This window comes from Erpetoichthys calabaricus, chromosome 3 (assembly GCF_900747795.2).
Source record: "Erpetoichthys calabaricus chromosome 3, fErpCal1.3, whole genome shotgun sequence".
Taxonomy (NCBI): Eukaryota; Metazoa; Chordata; class Cladistia; order Polypteriformes; family Polypteridae; genus Erpetoichthys; species Erpetoichthys calabaricus.
The window spans coordinates 149,915,486-149,938,786 of NC_041396.2; the positions used below are offsets into that span (position 1 = coordinate 149,915,486).

General features: G+C 38.1%; 1 protein-coding gene across 1 annotated transcript in view; it reads left to right on the plus strand.

Moving 5' to 3' along the window:
- The first annotated feature begins 492 nt into the window (after nt 1-492).
- Nucleotides 493-23,301, plus strand: part of LOC114648398 (syndecan-1-like) — a 41,414-nt gene continuing 18,605 nt past the window's right edge. The window contains exon 1 of the mRNA XM_028797403.2: nt 493-801. Coding sequence (XP_028653236.1) covers nt 724-801 — 78 coding nt within the window. The 5' untranslated portion in view covers nt 493-723. The remainder of the gene's footprint in view (nt 802-23,301) is intronic.

A 23,301-nucleotide genomic window follows, 5' to 3' on the forward strand; every position in this document is an offset into this window, starting at 1 on the left:
GATAGTCTCCGGCCTCCGCGATCCTAACCTGTATTAAGCGAGTTTAATAATGGAAGGCTGAATCGTTAACATGCCAATCGCCCCTTTGTTCAACACTTTTGTTTGACTCTGTAATAATACTCTTTAATTTAACTATTTTCTGCAGCTATAATCAATTTTGGTAAAGTTTTGGTAAATCTGATTCTGGCGAAATAAACAATCGTAATTATTTATTTAACACCTCATTCAGTAGTTTAGTGAAAGGACGCTTCGGAACAAACATCAGGATATTAAATCATCTTATTTCTCACCTTTAATAGGTCGGGACGAGTCCATCTTAAAATTATATAGATTTTTTAGAAGCAACTTCAATAATTCAACTATAGAGACATTTCGTATATTATTATATGCACTATAATTATTTGTCTATTTATACGTATTTTAACAACACTAATTCCGCTTGACCACCGCACGCAAAAGCCCGTGAGGCGGATATATCCATATATGGCGCTAAGGCGCCTCCCACAACGTTCCACCTCAGTAGGCGGGGCTGAACGACTTCTAAATGAGGTGTCTCTCACTTTCTTGTTCATAGGTAAATCAATTGAGGAGCTGAGAGTGGTTTACAGGAGGGAAGGAGATACGCAATCGTTCTCTGAGTGTTTGTGTTTTTTTGGACTTATATATTGGAGGTTTATAGGATTTTTTCATCGTACAGCATCTGGGAACCAAGATTAACTAAAGATGAAGAAAATTAGAATGTTTAATGGAATAGTAGTTTTCGTCTGTTTGGCAACGATATGGATCCCTCTTGCCTATTCGGTGAGTGCTTCTTCAGTATATCCCCTGTGTTTAAAAGTTAACGTACTCTGATTTCCTTTGTTAATAGGTTGCTAACACTAAATGTGTATGAGTTGGGCCAGCACGCGCTACGTGGTTTCGGTAGGAGGCTTCTTAACCCGGGAAAAGAAATGTTTCTCCTATTTAAACGCGTGTTGTGTTAGCACGTCATGTTATTTAGTAACATAAAAAGCAAAAAAAAAAGAGAGTATAGTGGGATAATCGGGCGAGAAGGCGCAGCCGGTGGGTATAATGTATACTGAACGAGGAGAGTGTGGTTCCCTTGTCCTTCCAGTTATCACTTTTTCATGTGAATTAGCTCTTTTCCCACTTACTGCCTAAGTCTCTATCAAGTCCGCACGATAATGAGGCTAGCGCAAACGTGTGAACCTGGGCAGGGTCGCGCCTTGCGGACATGACGCGGTTGGCAGGTAAATATTTTGACAGAAACCAATTTGTGAGGCGCTTGTTAAGGTACCCTGATCTGGGTTGTGCTTTTTTTTTTTTTTTTTTTAAGCCAGTAGGGGGCAGGAGTAGTCCCCTGTTCCTCTTCATAACGGAAGGACAAAGTGGGGAAAAATCGTCTCTCTTCTGGATTTTTATGTGCTTTAATGGTTTGCCGTAAATTTCGGGCTCCCAAGTCTTCGCGCCTTAACGTAGTGCCGAGTTACTTTTTTTTCTCTCGTTAGGGATTGTGAAAGACTTGTCTTTGGGATTGATGTAGGATGTTAGTCAGTAAATGATGACAAGTTTGAGTTTAAGATCCATATACTTGTTTTCTTTCGATTGAAGCCTGTTTATCCACATCCTGAATATGCTTAAGCCAGCACCGTCCTGATTTTTTTTGTGACGTTTTTTCCTCCGCTTGTTAATTCTGAAAAATGTATGCTTGTTTTGCAGATTTTAAACAGTTTGCCACATTGTATTCCTGTTAATATAGTATGTGTTTGGTGATTTATGAGCGTTTTCCTGATGGGAGTTAGTCACTATTATGCATCATGTATTTGTCTCATAAATGGCAAGTCTACCCAGTGTTCCTAGTAAAATGTACGTGTCCGATTCTAGTATCGTAGGTACTGAATTAATTATTCAACCCTGATTTACCGATTTATATTACAATTATACCTCACAATGAGTTGAGTGAATTGCATATCTGGGAGTCACGTCTGTTACAGGTAATAAGCATACTAGATTGTAGTGGCTCAGGGTTGCCGTTTTGTTTTCTCCGGTTCATTTTAAACTTGGGTAACTAATGATGTGTTGTTTAATTTCTGGAATCTTGTGCCAAATGGTTTATCTTTGGGCAGCACCAAAGTAAAGTTCATCAAGACAAACTAAGTACAAAACTCTGGAATTACACAGCTTGGCTCAAAAATGTGTTGGTTGATCTGAAAGGTCTTTGCACTTTGTAGAGTCCAAAAGCCCTTAACTTGGATGAATATGTTTGGGTGATTGTTTTGGCTGTAGCACACAAGGGAAAAGCATAGCCGTGCCTGCTGTAAAACCAAAAAAAGTTTCATACTAGCTGACTAATGCTTCCAGTGACTATATAGCTTTGTTGTATTTATTTGCTTTCATAATGCTGAGTCAAGGACGTGTGGAAAGTCTTTAGAAGGATTTTTTTTAGCAAGATTTACTTTTAGGTTTAGTTTGTGCCTTCTGTACAGCTTGCTGGAAAGTTGCTCTCTCTCTCTATCTATCTATCTATCTATCTATCTATCTATCTATCTATCTATCTATCTATCTATCTATCTATCTATCTATCTATCTATCTATCTATATATAATCTATATATATATAGATATATATATATATATATATAGATATATAGATAGATATATATATATAGATATATAGATATATATATATATATATATATATATAATCTCAAACTAAATTTTGTTTGCAGACATGTTAAATGTAAAATTGTTAAACTTTTTTTTTTTTTTTTTTTTTTTTTTTTTTTTTTTGTAGTGGTGTACATTTGTTCACATCAGAACCTTGTGTTCTTCTATGAAACATTTTAAAAGGGAGCTGGACTTCTGTGAATTTCTCATTTATGATTTTCTTAGAACAATATGGATATGCACATTCCCAAGTTGTTCATCTTTGAAGCCTAAATATTACCAATGTGTATGCAGTTCCGATTAGACATTACTGGGCCAACCACATCCATGGAAGGCTTTATTTTTTTTTGTTAGGCTTTTTATATTTAAAAAAAAAAAAAAAGGCTGCAGGTGTTGCCTGTTCAGACTTTGTCCCTTAAAAGCCTGATACATCTTGTATGATTTCACTAAAATAGATTTTCTTGCCATTTAAGTGCACAGGATAACTGATCCATTTTTCAGACTTTCTTTAAAGGCCAATATTCCTGTCTTTCTCTTGTAAAGTCTGCCTGTTCTTGGTCTGTAGCACAAGCTACATAGCTCAACTACCATAATTGATCATCCATCCTACTTTAATACTGATTAGGAATGGTTTCTTTTAATGTATCTGATATGAATGTTGCGACTAAACAGAAATACCAGAAGTTCATATAACCTGTGCTTAGAAGAGTAAGTGGGTCTGTTGTGATGGTGATCAGTTCTCTTGGTGAAACCAGAGCTGATATATGTGGTAATAACATGTGGCATAACTGAGCTTCTTAATTTGATGCTTTCTTTGACCAAAACACTATCCTGTTTCTGTAAAAGCTATACGTATACAAACAACCCCCAAAAATCTAAAATTGATGTGTATATTTTGACCCTCAATGCAATATTTGGTGTTTCCTAATGTAATCAAAGCATTATATAGACCTGTTTGTTTACACACTTTCTATATAGAGTACAAAACCTGGTGTATAGTTTTCTTCTGTCAAAATTATATGAATATTTGTGCCTCAAAGAAACTGCACTGTCCAATTTGAATATACCACCATTTTTTAGTTGAGTGCTCAAGTAAAACTGTTGAATATTTGACTTCCTTTTAAATAACCTGAACAGGTTGAAAGATCACCAAGACAAACTGTACTTGAATGTCTTTTACACTGAATATCAAATTATTGTAAATAAGAAGCTCAATACAGTAAGATGCAAAAGTTGTTCTGTCCTTCCACCGTGTTGCCTAGTGTAGAAGCAGACAACAAAGCTTTGGTGTAAGGGGTGGTGAGGAAATTACAAGTATTGTCAAAACATACAAATAGTGTCCTTTCAGTTTAAACTACCTTTTAAGGCAACTTGGAGGCATTTTATGATGAATATCAAAAGAAGTATTAAAGTAAAAGAGATGCAATAACTGTTGTTTTGTATTTGGTGTTCAAGGAAAGATTGTTTAGGGTGTGTGACAATTTTGATAAATTCTAAACAAATTCACTTGCTTTGTTTGGCTGTGTTAATGTTGTAGCATTTCTACATTTAAACATGTGTTTTTGTTTTTTTATTCAATTATTTTATGAAACTTTGTTCAAGGGCCCATTCTGCAAAGGAGGCAGTGGGCATGTTCCAGGCGCTGCACTTGTATTGCCTAGGTGGCCCCTTGACATGCAACTTTTTGTCTTTCAATGCTGTACTGTATGCTCTGTCATCCAGGTAAAACCTGTAAACGGCATAGCTAACCCTATCTGTTCTAAACTTTATCTACTGACCCTTGCCCCATTTGTTTTTTTCCCTCTTTCATCACCATTGAACAACCTGGGTGGAGTCGATTTTAGATATGCTTAGAAACCAGATTTGTGGTAATTGGTCTAACTGCAGCTAAAATGTGTCCGTTACAATCTCTCTAGGTGTTTTACTGAAAGATTCTTATGGCTTGGGACACTTAGTTTTTTGATTGGTGGCTTCATTTTAAAATTAAATGGATGAGTAAGTTTGCCAATGTATTGTGCGTGCGTGTATTTGTAGTATAATACATTTTATTTGTAGGTGCCTTTCTAAACCCTCAAGGACACCAAACAATAGATGAAACAGATTATAAACAAAACTATAAAATACAAAAATTCAGACAGACCAATTGTAATCCGAGAAAAAGCAGTCTTAAACAAATGAGTTAAGTTTAGATTTTGAAAATGATTCAATATTTCTAAGCTCGGTAATGGTAGTGAGTTCCAGAGCTGGGGAGCAGAGCAACTGAATGCTCTGCTCCCCATAGTGGTAAGATGGACAAAGGGGACAGTCGAGTGGATGGAGGAAGAGGATCTAAGGGTGTGGGAGGTAATGGCAACATGGAGGTCAGACAGATATGGAGGGGCAAGGTTGTAGATAGCCTTAAAAGTTAACAGAAGAATTTTTAATTGAATGTGGAACTTAACTGGAAGCCAGTGAAGCTGCTGCAAAACAGGAGTGATATGGTAAATAGAGGGGGTTTTTGTAATGATGCGGGCAGCTGAATTCTGGACCAGTTGAAGCTTATAGATTTGCGAGAAAGACCAAAGAAAAGGGAATTTCAATAATCCAGGTGAGATGTGACAAGGCTATGAACAAGGATAGCAGTGGTGTGGGGAGTGAGGGAGGGGTGAGTACGATTGATGTTACGCAAGTGGAAATATGCAGACCGGGAGATGTTATTGATGTGGGACTGAAAGGATAATGTACTGTCAAGGATGACACCCAGACTTCTTAACCTGTGGGGAAGGGGAGACAGAGGAATTATCAATAACAAATGAAAAATGATCAATTTTGGATAATGTTGATTTTGTACCAAAGAGGAGAACCTCAGTTTTTGTCACTATTTAATTTAAGGCAAGTCTTTGCAAACATTTATAGACTGTGGTGCAGCTCCAGAGTTTATACAAATACAATCTTGAAGACCTCCTAAACTTTTATATATTATTGTGGTAATTTTCTTTTAGTTGCTGTTTTTTCAAATAGGGGTAAAAAGAAAATATCTGCTGAAGGTAAGAGTGTAGTTACTGTCATTTCATTGTTGGAAGTTACACCCATGACATGGCTGACAGACTTGAAGCGGCTTAAATTTTGAATGTGTGGAAATAAAATTAAATGCTAAACCCACTGCTCTCTTGATTAAATTGTCATGGTGGTAGTGAACCCAAGAATAGGTTGCTGGTTTTCCCAGATTAGGTTCTGGGGTTGGAGGATTGGCTTAGTTTTGTATTTTAATTGTAGATATGTCTTGATGCATATGTCAAAAATTGCACTTAAATGACATATCTAGCTTAAATGAGCTGCAAGAATCTTTGTATATGGCAGACATGGTATAGAAATAGATGATTTTCAATGTTTTGGATATCTTATAAATGTAGCCTGTTCTTGTATAATCTATAATACAAAATTTTTTAGCAGGTTTACAGATTCTGGCACAATGTGAATGAACATGTCTGCAGTGGAGTAATGAAATGCTAATTACAGTAGGTTTTTCTTTGCTCCAGTAATGGTTCTGTGGAATTCCTGACCCCTGCAGGTAGTGCCAGTTTTAAAAAGTATGAATTTTTATTTATTTATTTTTTGTTTATAAATTAAAGTCTGACCGCCTATTCTCATACCATGTAGAATAGGATGTTGCTTGTGACACTCTGGAAGTAAATTTGCTGATGAAGACTGCAGTAGCAGGTTTTGTTAAGTCTGTGTGATGTGGTGTGTGTTCTTGCTGTTAAATTTTCAGCTGAGAGGTAATGTGAGAGGATTGAACATTGGATTTAAGAGTATGTGAATCCTAGTACGGTATGCACCGAATGGTCTTAGTGCAGTGGGTAGCTCAGAATCTGGAGTGTAAAGATCTGCAAATGTTTGAGAATTTGTATGTTTGTACTTCAAGACAGTTGAGCTGTAACTGTCTTGAAAAATTAATTCTACTGTGTGTGTTGCATGTGTTCCTTTTTTAATTTCATTAACCTGTAAGCAAAGCACTTGTAAAATCTCTTGTCCAAATATTTTCATGACCTTATCCTATGTGAAACCTTTCATTTTTACTTGGCACAAGTTTTATTTATAAATAAAAAAAGGACAATCTGTAGTTAAAATGCAAATTGCAGTTTTAATATCAATGTTAAACTGGTTTCCTCCTGTTTTAATGTAGCTTTAGATCATTTCAAAAACTTTGACTTTAAAAAGTTTGATCTTATTTATTCAACCACAGCTTTATTCATGTGGATATCTAACTCTTGTACCCCTCTTGTAAGTGGCTGTAACAGGCTTTTTGTAAGTCTTAGTCCTGGGCTTGTCCATTTATTTGCTTATTTCAGAAGATGTTACATATTAACTATTGAGCTGTTTATTTACTAGATAACAATGAACCTGGTATAGCCTTGGTCATTTCTCTGGACTGACAGACACTGCATTTGTGAGAGACCAAGGTAGTGAAAGAATATTTTATTGAGGTAGCGGAGACTACTCTGCTTGTTGAATGATTTTTCCAGAGTCTGTTAATACTTTGTATGAAAAAGTTGAATAGGTCTGTTGACTTGTACTGACTTTTAACATTTTGTTTCTTTTCAATTCCTTGATATCTGAATATGCAGGTGGGCAAAAATCAATACACTTGCAACATACTAATCTCCTGCATAGTTGGCAAAAATGGAAAGACTGACTGTCTTTTTGTAAATGAAGCTTAATTCAAGAGCTTTGTATCGTGTATATAATTTTTAACCTAAACATGTCACATTTGAAAATGTGGAAAATTGATTCAGTTACACTCTTGTAACACAAATTTAAACTTTTTGTTTTCCTCATAGACAAATGTTAATTTTATACCCAAACTTATGACAAAACATGTAGTCATTAACACCGATTTCCCAGCCATAAACTTTGGGGTGGCTGAATCAGGATTTCTCCACACCACCCACACATCCATTTTCATTTAGCATTTTCTGAGGAGGGTCTTGGAGGCTTAATAGGCCTCCCTGTTCTCCAACCTCCTCCAATCCTTTTGGAGAATAGCCAGACACTCCCAGGAGAATCAAGAGATTCCCTCATCATATCCTGGGTCTGTCCTTGATCTCGATAGGCCATGTCTAATACGTAAACTAGGACTCCTTGTAACCAAATGGCCAAAGTGCCTCTGTTCACTTATATTAATCTGGTGAAGCAGTGGGATAAGCAGAATTTGTTGTGAGGGAAACTGGTGGCAGGGCAAAGTTACGCTGGCATTCAGTTTCTCAGAATTATGACCTAACCCCCCACCAAGAGTTACATATCCAAGAGTTAGGAAGTCTACTAGTCAGAGGGCTTCTCTAGGCCTGAACCAGCACTGCGCCAAGATGTGTGTCTGATGTCGCTATATTAACGAGAAGTGCATTCTCAAGTTGAAGAGATCTGACAGCAAAGCATTGCCTGAAGCTGTTGTGGGAAGATCGGACCACTGAGCTTTGCAGGTTGCCGCCAATAATGATATGCACATAAATAAAGGATGAAAAGTTCACTGCATAACTTTCCCGAGTAGTGAAAGTGTAGCTGGTGCAATGTAATTTGTGATCAGTAGAATATATTGTCATTACTAGCACTCGCTAACTCCTTTATCAAAGCCATACAAATAGATTGGTATGCAGCTATAAAATGAACCATAATCATGATTGTTTTTTACTGAAGTAAAGTAGCCTAAAGTCAGGCTTATTTATAACATCTTAATGCTGGCATTGAATAAAATGCTGTATCTGTGTATTTAGTTATTTGTCAGGTGCAGGGATTTTTGGCTGTTGGTCTAATGCGATAGTGTCCATGGTGAGAATTTTTAGTGCAGATTCTAAGGTGGTCCGAGAAGAGAAAAAGCAAAACTTCTGTGACCAAGACAGAGAAGTATAAGGGGTGTGGGGTTTTTTTTTTTTTTTTTTTTTTTTTTTCCCTCTTTTCCTTCTCCATTATAAACAAGTGTTCTAGCAATTTAAGGGTACAGCCTTCAAAACCCTTCCCTTTAGATATGTGGCCAATTATTTTAATGATTGCACATAGATGTAGAAAGTGAAATGTTAGATAAATGTTGTTTCTCTGTAGTTCGCATCCAGAGTGATGTGGTCTTTTCATCTGTCTTAATAAAAGGACCAGTAGCTGTGTGCCTGTGCGTTTGCTGTGTGTGTTATGCCGTTTGGTATGCGATTCATAAAAGCAGTGCTAATGTTTGACGTGCCATCTGTTGAATGAAAATACAGTGAAACCTCGGTTTGCGAGTAACTTGGTTTACGAGTGTTTTGCAAGACGAGCTAAAATTTTTAATAAATTTTGACTTGATAAACGAGCGAGGTCTTGCAATACATGTAGTATGTGTATGCTTTGTCTGCTGAGTGTCATGTGATCACAACTGAGCTGATGGTTCCTCTCTTGCTCGCTCGCTGCAGGATTGTGGGCAATTGTTTCCTATTCTCCATCTGAGTCGGCGTGCCTCACTCATATTGTCAACATCCGTACAAGCGTATACTGTTTACTACAGCATTGTGACTGTGTGTGCTGTGATGTGCGAGTCCCTGTCTTGCACCCCAAAACACGAAGCCGAGTCTCAGTACTTTAGCAACATCAGCTTTATTCAGCTTGACACAGCACGGTTATTTATTGTAGCGGGATCTGCCACTCTCCTATACACGCGCAGCAGTCAGGCAGGGTCGTGGCCAAGTAATACTGTGCTCTGCGCATTTATAATGTTCCCACTTCTAGCATGTCCGCGATCTTTTCAGATTCGCTTTTACGGTGAACTGCTACAGTGCTGGGAGACTGCAATTTGCTTTGGGACACTCTTCCGCGTGTCGTCCCGTTGGATGGAATCCTACAAGAGTTTAGAAACTCGCTCACACCAGCCATGATTCCTTTCAAAGGTAAAGTGCAGGTTAATTTGTTTTATGTGTTTTTACTTTATATTTTGTATTAATCATTTTTATATGAATAGTTTTGGGTTGTGGAACGAATCATCTGAGTTTCCATTATTTCTTATGGGGAAATTCACTTTGATATACGTATGAGTGCTTTGGACTGTGAGCACGTTTCCGGAACGAATTATGCTCGCAAACCGAGGTTCCACTGTAATTCATTTTATTACTATATGGATTCCAAAATATTCCAATTACATTGCATGTTATCTTGTACATTAACACTGTGGTCTGAGTTGATTAGACATCAGACTGTTTTAGATTTATTAAATAACTACCTTTTGTTAATGTGTATTTGAACTGGGGAGAAGATGCATAGAATTTCTGGTCAGATGTCTGTTTCTGTATCGGTAGATACCTAAAGGAAGATTCATGAATGCCATTAATGCCCTGGGGGGTTGGGTGGGTGTGTATACATATAAAAATTATACAGGATTGTGTGTGTGTGTTTGGGTTTTTTTGATATAGAAATCTAGAGATAAGGTGGGCCATAAGTTTCAATACATAGGAAAAATATTTTTGTATGAAAAGATGAAAAAAAAATCTTTATATATAATCTTCATTTGGATCTTGATCTTTGTTTGTCCGCGAATTCACTGCCTTGTGTGGTGTTCCTGCTGTGTTCAGTAGAGGGCAGTAGTAAAGGAGGAGGAAAGGAAGTGAGGGGGGGGATCGTTGGATGAGGTTGGAGTGTGGTGATTAAAGAGGATTGAACTAAAGGAGACTATGTGCTGTTTGTACTGGCTGAATACACAACACCTTGGTTGTTACTTTTATTTACAAACACTGTCGACACCACTGTTTGTGTTTTAGATCTGGCGTCGACACCTGCTTCGTTGTCGAGACTGTGGTTTTTTTGTGTTTCTATCGACCGTCGTTGGCAGCACTTCGTTCAAATCGAATGTTCACCCACTTCTTGGAGGCAGCAGTCAGAGTATATGTCAGGCACACTTCTGTGATTTTCCATCAGTCGGCGTTTGGAGTTCAAGAAAGAAGCATTGGTTCTTCCTTACTCTTTTGGATTCCCACAAAGCAACCTGCGAGATTGGAGAAAGGTTGAGAAGAGATCGTGAGAGGAAACGACCGCGTCATGAAAACGAGACGGACTGTGAACGGAGAGAAGCAGAAATGCTCCTCCACCACCACATAATTACTATTCGGACAGTGATTCTGAGTAGGTCGTTCCTATCGAATCAATGTCCAAGGGTTTTGTTTTGTAATTTTGTTTCCCTTACAAAAAAATCCATAATGCTGTGCGACGAAGGGCCCAGTTCACAACTGGCAGCCGCGTTTAAACAGGGAGCCCTTCACAGACAACTTTAACACGCGCAACGTAGTTGGGCGCACATGGCTAGTATATATATATATATATATATATAATATGCAATATGCACTTTTAAGATGCTCAAATTTACCTGATCTATACTCTGGGCTTCTAACAAATGTACTGGATATTGTGAAAATGCTCCCTGATATTAACCCAAAAACAGTCTTGTCTTTAATAAAGGACATGTAACATTTGTGGTAGCCCAGCAGACTACCATATGTATTTACAATTTGCAAAGCACCCCCACCCGCTTTGGGGTACTTTTGGGATGCCTCTGAACTGTATTAGCAGACTTTATGCTCTTCAAGCATTTCAAAAAAAACAAAACTTGGAAATCCCAGCTAGCATAAGTAATACTAAATAAAATGCAGGTTCTCCCTTGTAAACCAAAATATTGCAATTTGCTGATCTGCTTATTTGTAGGTGTATCATTGAGGATAAATGGAATTTTTTTTTTTTTGCGAGTTTTGCAACCTGTTGCGGAAAACCACAGATGACAGTATAGCAGAGTTACTTCAATAAACTGTAAATCCCAGCTGCCCTGGGAGTATTGTGCCTTTGCTCAACTTTGGAGAGGGCTGCTGGGTTAAAAGGGAGCTGTAAGATCTGGTGTCTGTTTCAACACTTCACAGTTGGATCACATATACACCCACTGGATTAGTTTTCTCTAGGACTGATGTCCTGGTTCTGTGCCTTCTCCTTCATGTGCTTTTGTATGAGTAAGATAACGTCTTAGTCTGAGGAGTGCTCCCGAATACTTCAAATCTTCCCTTGCATCATAATAACTGGAGGACAAAACACTTAATTAATACAGTGGGTGTAATTGTGAAACATGTTTTAAATAGTTTGGGTTGTCAAGTTCAGTCAGGCTGTCTCCAACACTTTAGAAGTCCATGAGCTTTGAAAATGTTGTTAAAATCAAAGAAAATGAAAACCTACTAATGTATAGCAGTAACTGCTTTTTTTTTTTTTTTTAGTTGGAGCTTGAGCACCTGCATGCTAATTTTAATTCACTGCGCCTACAAAATTTGCATGATACTTATTTGATACTACCTCATGGCTCCAAACTCCAGCAGTTTGCATTCGGTGTAGTCATTGTTCTATGTGGACTTTGCTTCTTCTGTCCAGGTCGTTTTTTTGGTTTTTCAATGATCTTGACCACACAAATATCTACTGCTTCCCTAAATGTGAAAGGTAGGTAAATAGATTTTAAAGTGGCCTGATACAGGTGAGGCTGTTTGCAGGAGTACATTTTGTGATGGAATACTAACACCATCCAGCATTGGGTCTTGCAGTTCAAGACAATGCCCCAATACTGCATGTGCAAGAAGAAGCTTAAACTGGTGGGGGTGTTTAGTTGGTTTAAAAGAATGACCTTCCCATTGCCCTTGGGTGTCTTCAGATTGACCTGATTGCCAGTTTCAATTAAGGTGTGAATGGTGTAGGTGGCTTAAGGATGAAATTTGACATTGCTTGCAAAGGAAAAACCTTTTCATTGCTGCCAGTGGTTGGTTATCTTGGCATTGGTGATACATTCAAATTCTGTGTTTATTTTAGTGAAAGTGTGTTTTAAGTGTTGTCTATTAGTTGGAGTTCCTTCATCAGGATCTGCTCATTTCATGGATTTTGTTCTGTTGGAGAAAATCCCAGGATTATTTTAAATTAACATGACTTCTTCAGCTTTAAGAAGTTTTTATAGTATTTATTTTGCATGTTTGTATTTAAATTTACTGAAGTTGGATCTATATTGCCCTTATGGCAATATACTGTATATGTATGCAAGACCAAAAGTTAAGTGTGTATTTGTATACTGTATATTCAAACTATTTTTTATAAGTGATTTTAATGTCAATTACTGGCTGGTATCCCAACTACAAACAAGCACTGATCTCAAAGATTTACCTAGCATAAAGGTCAGATTCTGGATTCTGTACCAATGTGTCTATTAAACTGAAACTAAATATCAAGAGTCTTAATCTTGAAAATGCAGTCCCTCCCTTTAAAATTGATTTGGTAATGACGAATTGAGCGAATTGTTTTTACACCTAAATCAAAGAAACCTTTTGATATGTTTGCATATCAGTGAAAAGGGGCATCTGGCCACAAATTTGTCTACTCCACTAGCCACTTTTAAAGGTGCACCTGACTGGAGGTGTTTATTTAGGGGCCCAACAAGCTATTATCGGACTTTGACATTTTAAATTGTCTCTTTATTATAAACAATAACTGGCGTTTATGATGCCATATGCAAACTTGCTTATTGATCCCATGAGTATCATTCAAGTATTTGATTAACTGTACAGTAAAATTAGGCTTTGACTTGTCTCTGAGGCCACCATCTCCCTCACAAAATTTGGGGGAGGGTTATAGAGAGAAGGCTTGGGGAGGAGACCACCTAGTAGAGGGAGCAGTTCATTTTTCTTGTTGCATATCTAGGTACTGTCTCAATACAAAGACTTCATCAGTTGTTCCTTTCTCTGGCAAAAAATGACTGCCACATCAAGAGGTCTGGAGGTGCATGAGAGAGAGAGGAGTATATGAGAAATATGTGAAGATTGTCCAGGATATGTGTGAGGGAGTGAGGACTCTGGTTAAAAGTAGCGTTTGTGTAATGGATAAGATTCCACTTAGATAGGTTTAATGATCTGCTCTACTTCAGGATTCAGAAGTTAGCCTGCAGGGAAACCTGTTGATAAGAGTGGTTAATTTTTAAATATCTAGCATCAATGGTAGCCCAAGATGGAAAAACTAGAAGCAGAGATGACCCAGTGTGGCTGGAACAATTGTAAAAAGGCATTGGAAGTATCATTGATCAAATAAGGAAAATATTTAAAGGTAAGGCTTTTAAGATGGCGGTAAGACTGGAAATGATGTATGAAGCCAGGGGTGCGGAAATCCAACGCCCGACTCATCCGACACGGGTAAATTGACCGTCGGACAAGCGTGTTTTTCTGGTTTCAGTTGTCTGCGGACAAGTGCAAGAGACAAGAGGAAAAAGAATTATATGTGCTGTGCAGGGCACATCTTTACCGCTACTTTCAAATTTTAAACATCTGGGTATGTACTTCGTGCGGAAACGGTCTACTTAAGCATGTTCTTCATGTCTCAAATTGGTCTTCAATATTGTTTGAAAAATCAGCCGTCATTTTGTAAAGGGGAAGCACTCTTATGGTCTTAAGTATTTTACCCTACTATTTACACGCTTGGAGATGCTGTCATTTTTTTTCATGCTGACATTACGATGTAATCTGACGATTTTTCATTATAATCGATAACTTTTATATATTACCAGTAACGGCGTACTGCACGATAACATGCAGTGAATACACTTGACTTGAGCATTCCTAGTTTTCATCCTGTTTCTCTGTCTCTGTTTAGCATTCGTTTGCTCAGAGGTTGATGCGCTTGCTGCTTCCTGAGCAGCTGCTCTTTTCCTCACCCTAGCAGTTCACTGCTTCTCTTCTTTCATTGGCATCTTTTCGCGTTAAAACTGATTGTTAGTTTTTGTGTTGCAATTACTTAGTACGTTTTCTTTACTTTTTCCACTTAAACTGGCACTTAAGTCTTCAATCTGCCACAAGAATGATTAGTGAAGGTGGTGGGGAATGAGAACGGCGCATATACGCATGCACTGCACGGCCGCCCTGCTGCGCGGTGCTGAGAGTTGATTCAACAATAAAATTGAAAATGAAAAGAGTAATACAAATCATCACCCTGAAAGCGGATAGTAGACGTCGCATAGTATATGTGTACCAAATTTCAAGTCAATAGGTGAAACGGTTTGTGAGCTACAGGTGATTTAAAATCCTGGACAGACAAATGAACAGCCACGGTAGCGTATTATAGAAGACGATTGATAAAATTCATTGTTTCTAAATAAAAATGCGGTCATTTTACTTACAATGCAAATGTTTTCACCACATAACAAAGCTTGTTAGGCAGTTAATCTTTCCTGAAATTTGCGATTTCGCATAGGTAGTGATATATTGAGGAGTTAAGAAATCTATTGCGTGACAACATCAATTTTGATGAGCTGTCTATAGATCGTTTTTTGATTAGAGAATTTTTCATGTAAAACAAGTTGGTTTTGCGCTGTCAGTTTATTAAAAATAAAGAAGAAAACATTCTAACGGTTTCCAAATGTTATGAAATATCTATAAAAATCTTCACTTAGGCGTGATTATTTTTTCTTCTTGTGAGAGATTATTCTCCAATATGAATTTAGTAAAGAGTTCTCTAAGAACCCGTCTGACTCAGGAAAACCTTCAAAAACAGATGCGCATTGTTGTTGATGGCAAACCTTTAGAAGAGTTTGACCCACTACCAGCTTTGGAATTCTGGCTGTCATCTGGCAACAGGCACATCACTTCTAAAAACCTGAAAAGTCATCAGCAATCCACTTCTGCAGGACCATCAGTCCAGGAACCATGCAGTTCAGCTCAAGCAGAAATGAACAGCATTCAGCCCATTCTGTCTGAGATGGTAAAGATTCTTGGGGGAGAAGATGTTGCAAGACAAAAGCTGAAGAACATGGCAGAAAATGAATCGGGACAGTGTTCTGTTATGTAACTAATATGTGAAACAGAACTAGTGTAGCTATAATGAAGGCATGGTTTATTAGTGAGTTAAAATGATAAGGGAATCTTTTTTTTATTTCAGAGAGTAGTATTTTGCCACCTTGCTCTAGAACATTATATAACTTTTTTCAGTTTTAAAATGGAAGGCAGTTTTGGTATCAATAAGAGAGATCAGAAAAAATAAACTATTTTTCACTTTTGTTGTTTGTTTATGGGCTAGTGAATTTAACTGGCAGACAAGTGGATTTTCTAAGTTTACTTGTCCGTGGACAAGTAGAAAAAAATTTGATTTCCACACCCCTGATGAAGCAGTAAAGGAGTGCAGTAGACATAACTGGATGTGACATAAATGAAAATGTTGATCTGTGTAATAAGTACAGAATAGGAAATAATTGGATGTACAACAAAAGTGGGAGCGGGATCAAACTCCAGGAATGTAGGTTGAAGTGGTATTGACACGTGAGGAGTTGAGATTGAATTTGTGGGGAAATTGACATACAGGGAAAGAAAGCAAGGGAGGCCAAAGTAGAGGTGGTACTGAACTGTATGGAGCAGGTTGATAAATTGCATCAGTCCTACATGGAAATGGAAAATGGACCATGATTCGTCCCGAGCGGTATGATCAAAATTCTATATCACAGTATTTTCAAAATTTATACTGGTTTCACGGTATTCAACGGTATTTTTTTTTTCCCCCCATGCATGAGTGGATGTTAACCACATTTTACACTGCAATTACTGCAGTAGACTGGCTAAAAATAACCTATTCCACTGTCATGAGAATTGTACAAAAAAAAAAAAACATTTTAATGTGCACACAAGTATGAATACAGGTTTGCATGGCCCCTTTAAAGTGATAGTTTTCAAAGGGGTGGCACTAATGAAGAGAAGTAATCACATTGCATGACAGTTGCAGTCAAAATGTAGAACCTTTTTATTGAACAAATTTTGCAAACAACTTAAACTAAAATTTTGACAACATATTTTCAACCATCCAAAGATGGTTAAAAATATCCAGTGGTGCTTGTCAAAAGTTGTATTGCACTGAACATGTCTTAGAAAAGGAATAATTAGTAAATATTTTTTGTAAACCAACTACACTTTCTGTTAATGTTAATCTCTGTCCACTGTTACGTTAAAGTGTCTTTTTAAACAACTTTACCATCCTTAAACTGCATAATATTTAAATAGTATTACTTCAAGCCCAGGTGCATTACACAGTATTCACCAAATAAAATAAGTGCAACTTGGTGATGACATCTTTACCAACTGAACCATCATTTAGGCAAATTGCATTAATATGGACCTTGCTTCAAGCGAAGCTATATACATAAATCATAAAACTGCAACTTGCATTTATAATGCTATTTGTGGTATAGCCTTACAGAATCGTATTAGGGCCACGGTGAAGAAAAAAAAATGGACACAGGGATACGGGGGGGGGGGTGGGGACTGAGAATAAAGTCAACATGTCGACTTTATTCTCGACAGATTTTATAATATAAAGTAGAATGTCGTAAACTAAACTTAATCCTAAAATCAATGTTTAATTTACTAGATTTTCTCAAACCCCGTCATAAGTTAATGTAGCATATTAAATGCTTTGTGTTCCCCAACCCAGTTGTTAATCACTGCATGCTTCTTTAAACTGACTTCCTCCACACTAAGAGGAGGCGCCAGCAGCGATCATCGCACAGAATACATTAATTTCATGATATTCCTGCTCTCTGAAAATTTAGAATGCTAAAATATATACTTGCATTTCATCCTGAAAATGATATCATTAAAGCAGGTATTAAACATGCACGGTAGTGTCGCGGTAGTATATATATATAATATGGTTGAAATAGTTTACTGTCAAATAAATGCAAAGAGTACACGACACGTGTTTCGCCCTCATTCTGGGCTCATCAGGCGTACACACTCCACTGCACTCCCTCTTGGGAATCGGACGTCAGCGCCAGAGGCGATGCCCCTAACGTTGCGCCATGGCGTGTGGTTTGTTTATTTGACAGCAAATAAACATCATGTTCAACTTTATCGTCTGCTACTGTTTGTTTCAGAATGTTCTGTCCATTTTCACTGCACATGTACTCCGTTGCATGCCTATTTAGCAATGTAGCAGTGAAAAAGGTCCCCCTTTAGTTTCCCGCTGCGCCACATTCCGAACGTTGTTTAGGCAAGTTTAAACCAGTGTTGCGATATAAGAAAAATCCATATAACAAAAATTAAAAAACGGTTTTCGGTATGAACTGGTATACCGCCCAGCACTAACCATGATAAAGAATTCATGTTTTCCACTTCAGTGGTGTGACATGTTAGGAAGTTGAAATTTTAAAGTCTTTATTAGATTTCAAAATTCTAATATCGCACCGAGGGAGAATTTTACAAATTATATACAGTTTACTGTGCAGATTTTTTTTTTTTTTTTTTCTCTCCCCTCACCCACCCCAAATTTAGCATTATTTGTTCACTCTGCTTTTGCTTGTTTCCCATAGGGACTCCAAATAACTACACCAGATATGGACCACTAAACAGACTTCACTTTATGGTATATGTACGAATGGATGTCTGTCACCATACAAAACCATTGAAACATAGTTTTTTAGGTGGCATTGATCTGGTCAGTCTGATGTAGCCCTCATTTACTTCTGAGATTGGCCACAATTCAGATATTATTCCTAACCTCCATAAAGAAAGTTAGAAAATGTATGCATGATGTAACATTTTGGTATCATTTAGAGACTTGATTAGCTATTTAAACAGGAGTTTTATTAAATGTTTATAGCAATGAGTTGCATTCAAAAATACAATCATCTCTTGTTAGTAGAGTACATAAAAAATGCACATTAACCCAGTTTAATATGTTTCATTTTTGGCAGTGTTCTGCTATGTTGATTTAACTGGTCATAATTCTGTCATACTTTAAACAGTGGCAAGCCCACTGCTGTGACTACCAGGTGTGTAATGCAACATCCCCAGCTGTAATTTTTGTTTTTATTTTAAGTCCTTTTGACTGGCTGATGTTGGTTGTCTGCTCTTGACCACCAGTGCTCCCCCAAAGTACAACATGGCTGCAAAGAGAAAACTGTTTTGAACAATGCATGCAAAATGGTTTTGTCTGTTTTTGGTCAACAGTTTGCCATACAATGAAAGAATTGAAATGGGTTGGGGGAGTGGGTTAAGGGCTGAGAATGTGGCTTCATTTGCCATACCTGGCAAGTATTCATTCAGCTACGGACGCTGTCAGGCAGCATGTTAATTGGCCGTTAGAATGTGGCTAGCTAATGATACTTTGGAAACTTGACACTGTGGTGAAATTTTTGAGGGAATTGTAATCAGTTGTTCTCTGCAGTTTCTAGTCATGTAATGTCCAGGATAACCGCTGCAGTTAAGAGGCTGATGTAGAAGTTATTGGCAATGAAAGTTGCCTGTTGGGTATTTCCAAATAGCCTTAATGCTATTTGACTGCCAAAAATCCATTTTTTATTTATTGGATAAATCTGTGTATTGAAAGAGAGGTCATCATACTTTTACAGAAAAATAGCTACACATCTGCACCCATCTAACAACCAAACCCCCCACACTAACTTGTGCTATATACCAGGCGGATACTAGAATGACCTCTAATGGCTCTTTGGAAACCATGAAGGCTTAGGGATTTTAGTTGTCTGAATGAATAGTGACCTGCACATGCCTTCATAATGAAAATGGGTGCTAGAATGGGGCACATGAACACTTTTTTTTTTTTTTTTTTTTTTTTTTTTTTTTAACCCCCCTAATTATTTTCACTGGGTTAATGTCTGACCTAATGAAAAGATTTTGGTTATTAGCCTAGCTCCCCACTCCCTAAAGAGTCAACTGTATAGTGGCAGGCTGCGAAGATAATGGGTATCATTGAATAGGGAACTTGGAAAGGAAAAAAGTTGAAGTTCAAGTATAACTGAGTAAACAAATGGGATACAGTTAATTTTCAATGATTCAGTTGTCAAAATCTCAGGTTTTTTGAGTGGTATAATGTACATCAGTCAATGCATTTTTCCTTAAGTTCAAGTTTTCTTTCTGTGATCCATGTATGAAACTGATCTTTGATCTGCATTGTAATTTTCTGGTGTCGTGCTTTGTGTGTTTTATGTTTGCTGGGTGCACAGATAGAACTTAAAGGACACCGTTCTATATGTAAATAGAAGCTGTATTTTTTTTTTTTTTTTTCCCCCCCCCTCAGTTAGTAAAAATGAGGGAAAAACTGTTTTTGTTTGAAACAAACTTCATCACATTTGGATGAATGTTTTTAAAAGACTGCTTTTTTAGTGAATTTACTCTAGGACTAGTATAAATCTGATCAAGACCTATTTAATCTAAATGGTTTTCTTGACCAATAGCTCATCTTCACTGGTGACCAAATCGGCTGTCCTGCATGATGTATTCATTCCAAAAATAGTGTTTTTAAACTTTCCAACTAATCGGGCACTTGCATGGCACAGCTGATTGTTTTACTATTTTTTTTTTTTACTCTGGTCAATTACTCGCTGTAAAAGTTGGGTCTATTATGCATATGTAACAATGTGGTATAGTGGGTCTGCAGCTCCAAAAAAAAGGGCCAGGTTTTAAATCTGTATAGCCGTGTTGTTCTCAGTGGGCGCGGGGAATTAATGAGGTAGTTGGAGCAAGTCGCACCTGCATGTGTGGGTGCGATTGTTCTCCATTGCTTCATTGGCTTCCTGCAGCATGTGATTTAAGAGGCACAGGGGTATACACTAGGAAAGGGGGATGGATATAGATGAAGAAAATGAAAGAGGTTAGACATGAAGAGCGGTCTTAGCTGGAGGATCTGGCCACCTAGAAGGAGGAGACGAAATGAGCTGGGGCCCCACGAAGGAGTGTTTGGTTGTGGCACTTTAGAATTTGAGAATTGTCCTCGTATGTCCGCTCATCTCGGTGACATTACCAATGGTGTTGGGTTCAGGGCTCCCGAACACAAGATGGGAGCATGAAGCGAACCTGCATCATTACAAACAATTCCCATGAAAATTTAAAATCTGTTTAAATTGTACACCCCCTTCCCTATACATGAGCAGCAGAGCTGTGAAGTGGCTAGCGTGTAGCCACCCAAGTGGGGGTTGGTGAGCGAAGCAAGCAGGGGGCAGAGCCTGTGTGTGTGTGTGTGTGTGTGTGTTCAATAAATACACCCACTCACTCTCTCTGGCCACCTTTAGTGCTAGAAGCATTCTTCTGGGATTTTGGTCCATAGTGACATGATCACATCACACAGTTATAGATTTGCTGCTGCACATCTATGATACAAAGCTCTCATTCCACCATATTCGAAAGGTGCTGTGTTGGATTGAGATCTGCTGACTGGAGGATATTTGATTACAGTGAACTCCTTGTCATGTCCCAGAAACCAGTTTGAGATGATTTGAGCTTTGTGACATGCTGTTATCCTGCTTGAAGTAGCCATCAGAAGATGGGTACACTGCGGTCATAAAGGTATAGACATGGTCAGCAGTAATACTCCGGTAGGCTGTTGCATTTGAGCAATCCTCATTTGGTACTACTTGGCCCAAAGTATGTCAGGGAAATGTCCACCACACCGTTACATCACCACCAGCCTGACCTGTTGATATAAGACCACCCGGTTTGGTCTCCTGCTGCTGTAGCCCTTCTGCTTCAAGGTTCAATGTGTTGTGCATTGAGATGCTCTTCTCCGTACCTCTGTTGTAACGAGTAGCTGTTTGAGGTACCGTTGAGTTTCTATCGGCTAGAACTAGTCTGGCCATTCTCCTCTGACCTATGGACCCCAAATGCCTTATTTAAGCCAGAGAACTAACACTGGTGTTTCTCTTTTTCAGACCATTTTCTGGTTGTGCCTGGAAAATCCCAGTAGATCAGCAGTGTCTGAAATGCTAAGACTAGCCCATTTGGCACCAACAACCACGCTATGTTCAAAGTCGCTTAAATCACCTTTCTTCTCTGTTCTGATGCTCTATTTGAGCTTGACACAGATATCTAATCAATCATGTGGCAACAACTCAATAAATTTATGGATGTAGACATTGTCAAGACAATCTGGTGAAGAAGCAGTTGAAACAGGTTTACCTAATAGTGGCCTGTGTGTATATAGTGTCTATAATGTATAGGTAACGTTTTTTCTCCTTCTTTTAACCAGGGGCTGCTAATTCACTTGCTTCTTTCTGTTGAGCATGCTACTTGCAATCCTTGGTGGTGCCGGTGTGAAAGATTGACACTGAACTCTGTAAAATTAGTGAATACCACTTTAATACAAAGGTGGTTTAAAGTTGATTCATTCAAAGCTAAAAATATTGACTTAGCATCAAAATCTAAAATTAGTATTGCCTGTGTATATGGTGGATTTGAATGTCTATCAACAAAAATTACTTCATTAGTACTGTCTAGTTTTCTTTTCTGCACATTTTGGAAAAAATGCATCTGCATCAGCTAAACAAAAATCGTGCTTTGTTCTTTTCAAATGTGGCTTGGCTCCCTCAGTTTGTGGTGTGGGCGTTTTTCTCTTCCCACCCCCCACCCCAATTAGTTTTAAACTTCAAAGTGCATAAAGCTGATCATCAATTCTTATTGTGAACTTAATGTTGATGTCCTGGTGAACAACAGTGTTGGCTTTTTCAAGAATGCAAAGCTATGCACTGCTTTGTCTTTGTCTTTTACACACGTGACACCTGGGGGGTATTTTTCATATGTGGATTACTCGTTTAGCTGGATGTAATTGTTGACGATTTGGCCTGATCCTGGATCTGTCGGTTTTTTCGAAACTCTTGCTGGATGTGTTGTCATAGCAGCACATCCAAATCCTCAAACCTGCTCGGAGCAGGTTTGTTCTATGTAAACAAGAATTAGCTCACACACTTAATCAGTGTCCGTACATGGAATTCATTCAGTCATGGCTTCGTCGCTCATGAATGAGCGACCAATTGATATCGGTGCACAAATTATAAAAAGAGAATTCCATATAGAGAGAGTTTTGTGCTATCGGCAAGATCTTTTATTGCTCCCGGAGGAAATTCTTTTCGAAAGATACCGATTTTAGCTTTAGCTGGAATTGACATATTAAATAATTAATCTGACACATAGGAAATGACACTGCATTCAGTAAATACAATGCACGCTACTTAGCGTTTAATTTGTCGGCCACTCTTTGCCAGCCGTCTTTTCTGGTTTAGGTTGCTTTTGCAGTGTTACCCCTTGTGCATATTAAATCTTGAAATTCTTCATGTCCTTCGAATAAAAGGTCTTGCTCCGCTTGTGTGGGAAGGGGAAAAAAAAAATGCTCCCATTCTTTCGTCATTACATAATAAGTTACAAGCAGGATAGTTACAGCCTATCAAAGACTTGCTGATCATTTTTTCTAGACTCCATATATATAGGCTTTTCAATCAGCGTGGGCGCGCGTATTCTTCTCGGATGATTAGATCCAGCTAGACTAATCTACTACACGGCTGCGATTGAAAAACCGACTTATCCCGGATGAGTTTCACTGGCATTAACTCATCCAAGATGAGGCATCTGATCTCGGATGATTTAAGCGACATTCGGAAAATACCCCCTGGTCCGCTGAAGCAATTGACAATGCCGTGAGTATTTTTCCCCTGGTTTTCAACAGTGCTCACTTTTATTATGGGGACCCTCCCTGTTCTTGCTCATCTAATTGTGCTTAATTCATGAAAGGAGCTACCATCCCTGGTCTGCAAATGCTATATGTGGGTTGTTAATGAATTTATACATTTAAAATTGGGTACCATGTACACAGAACACTG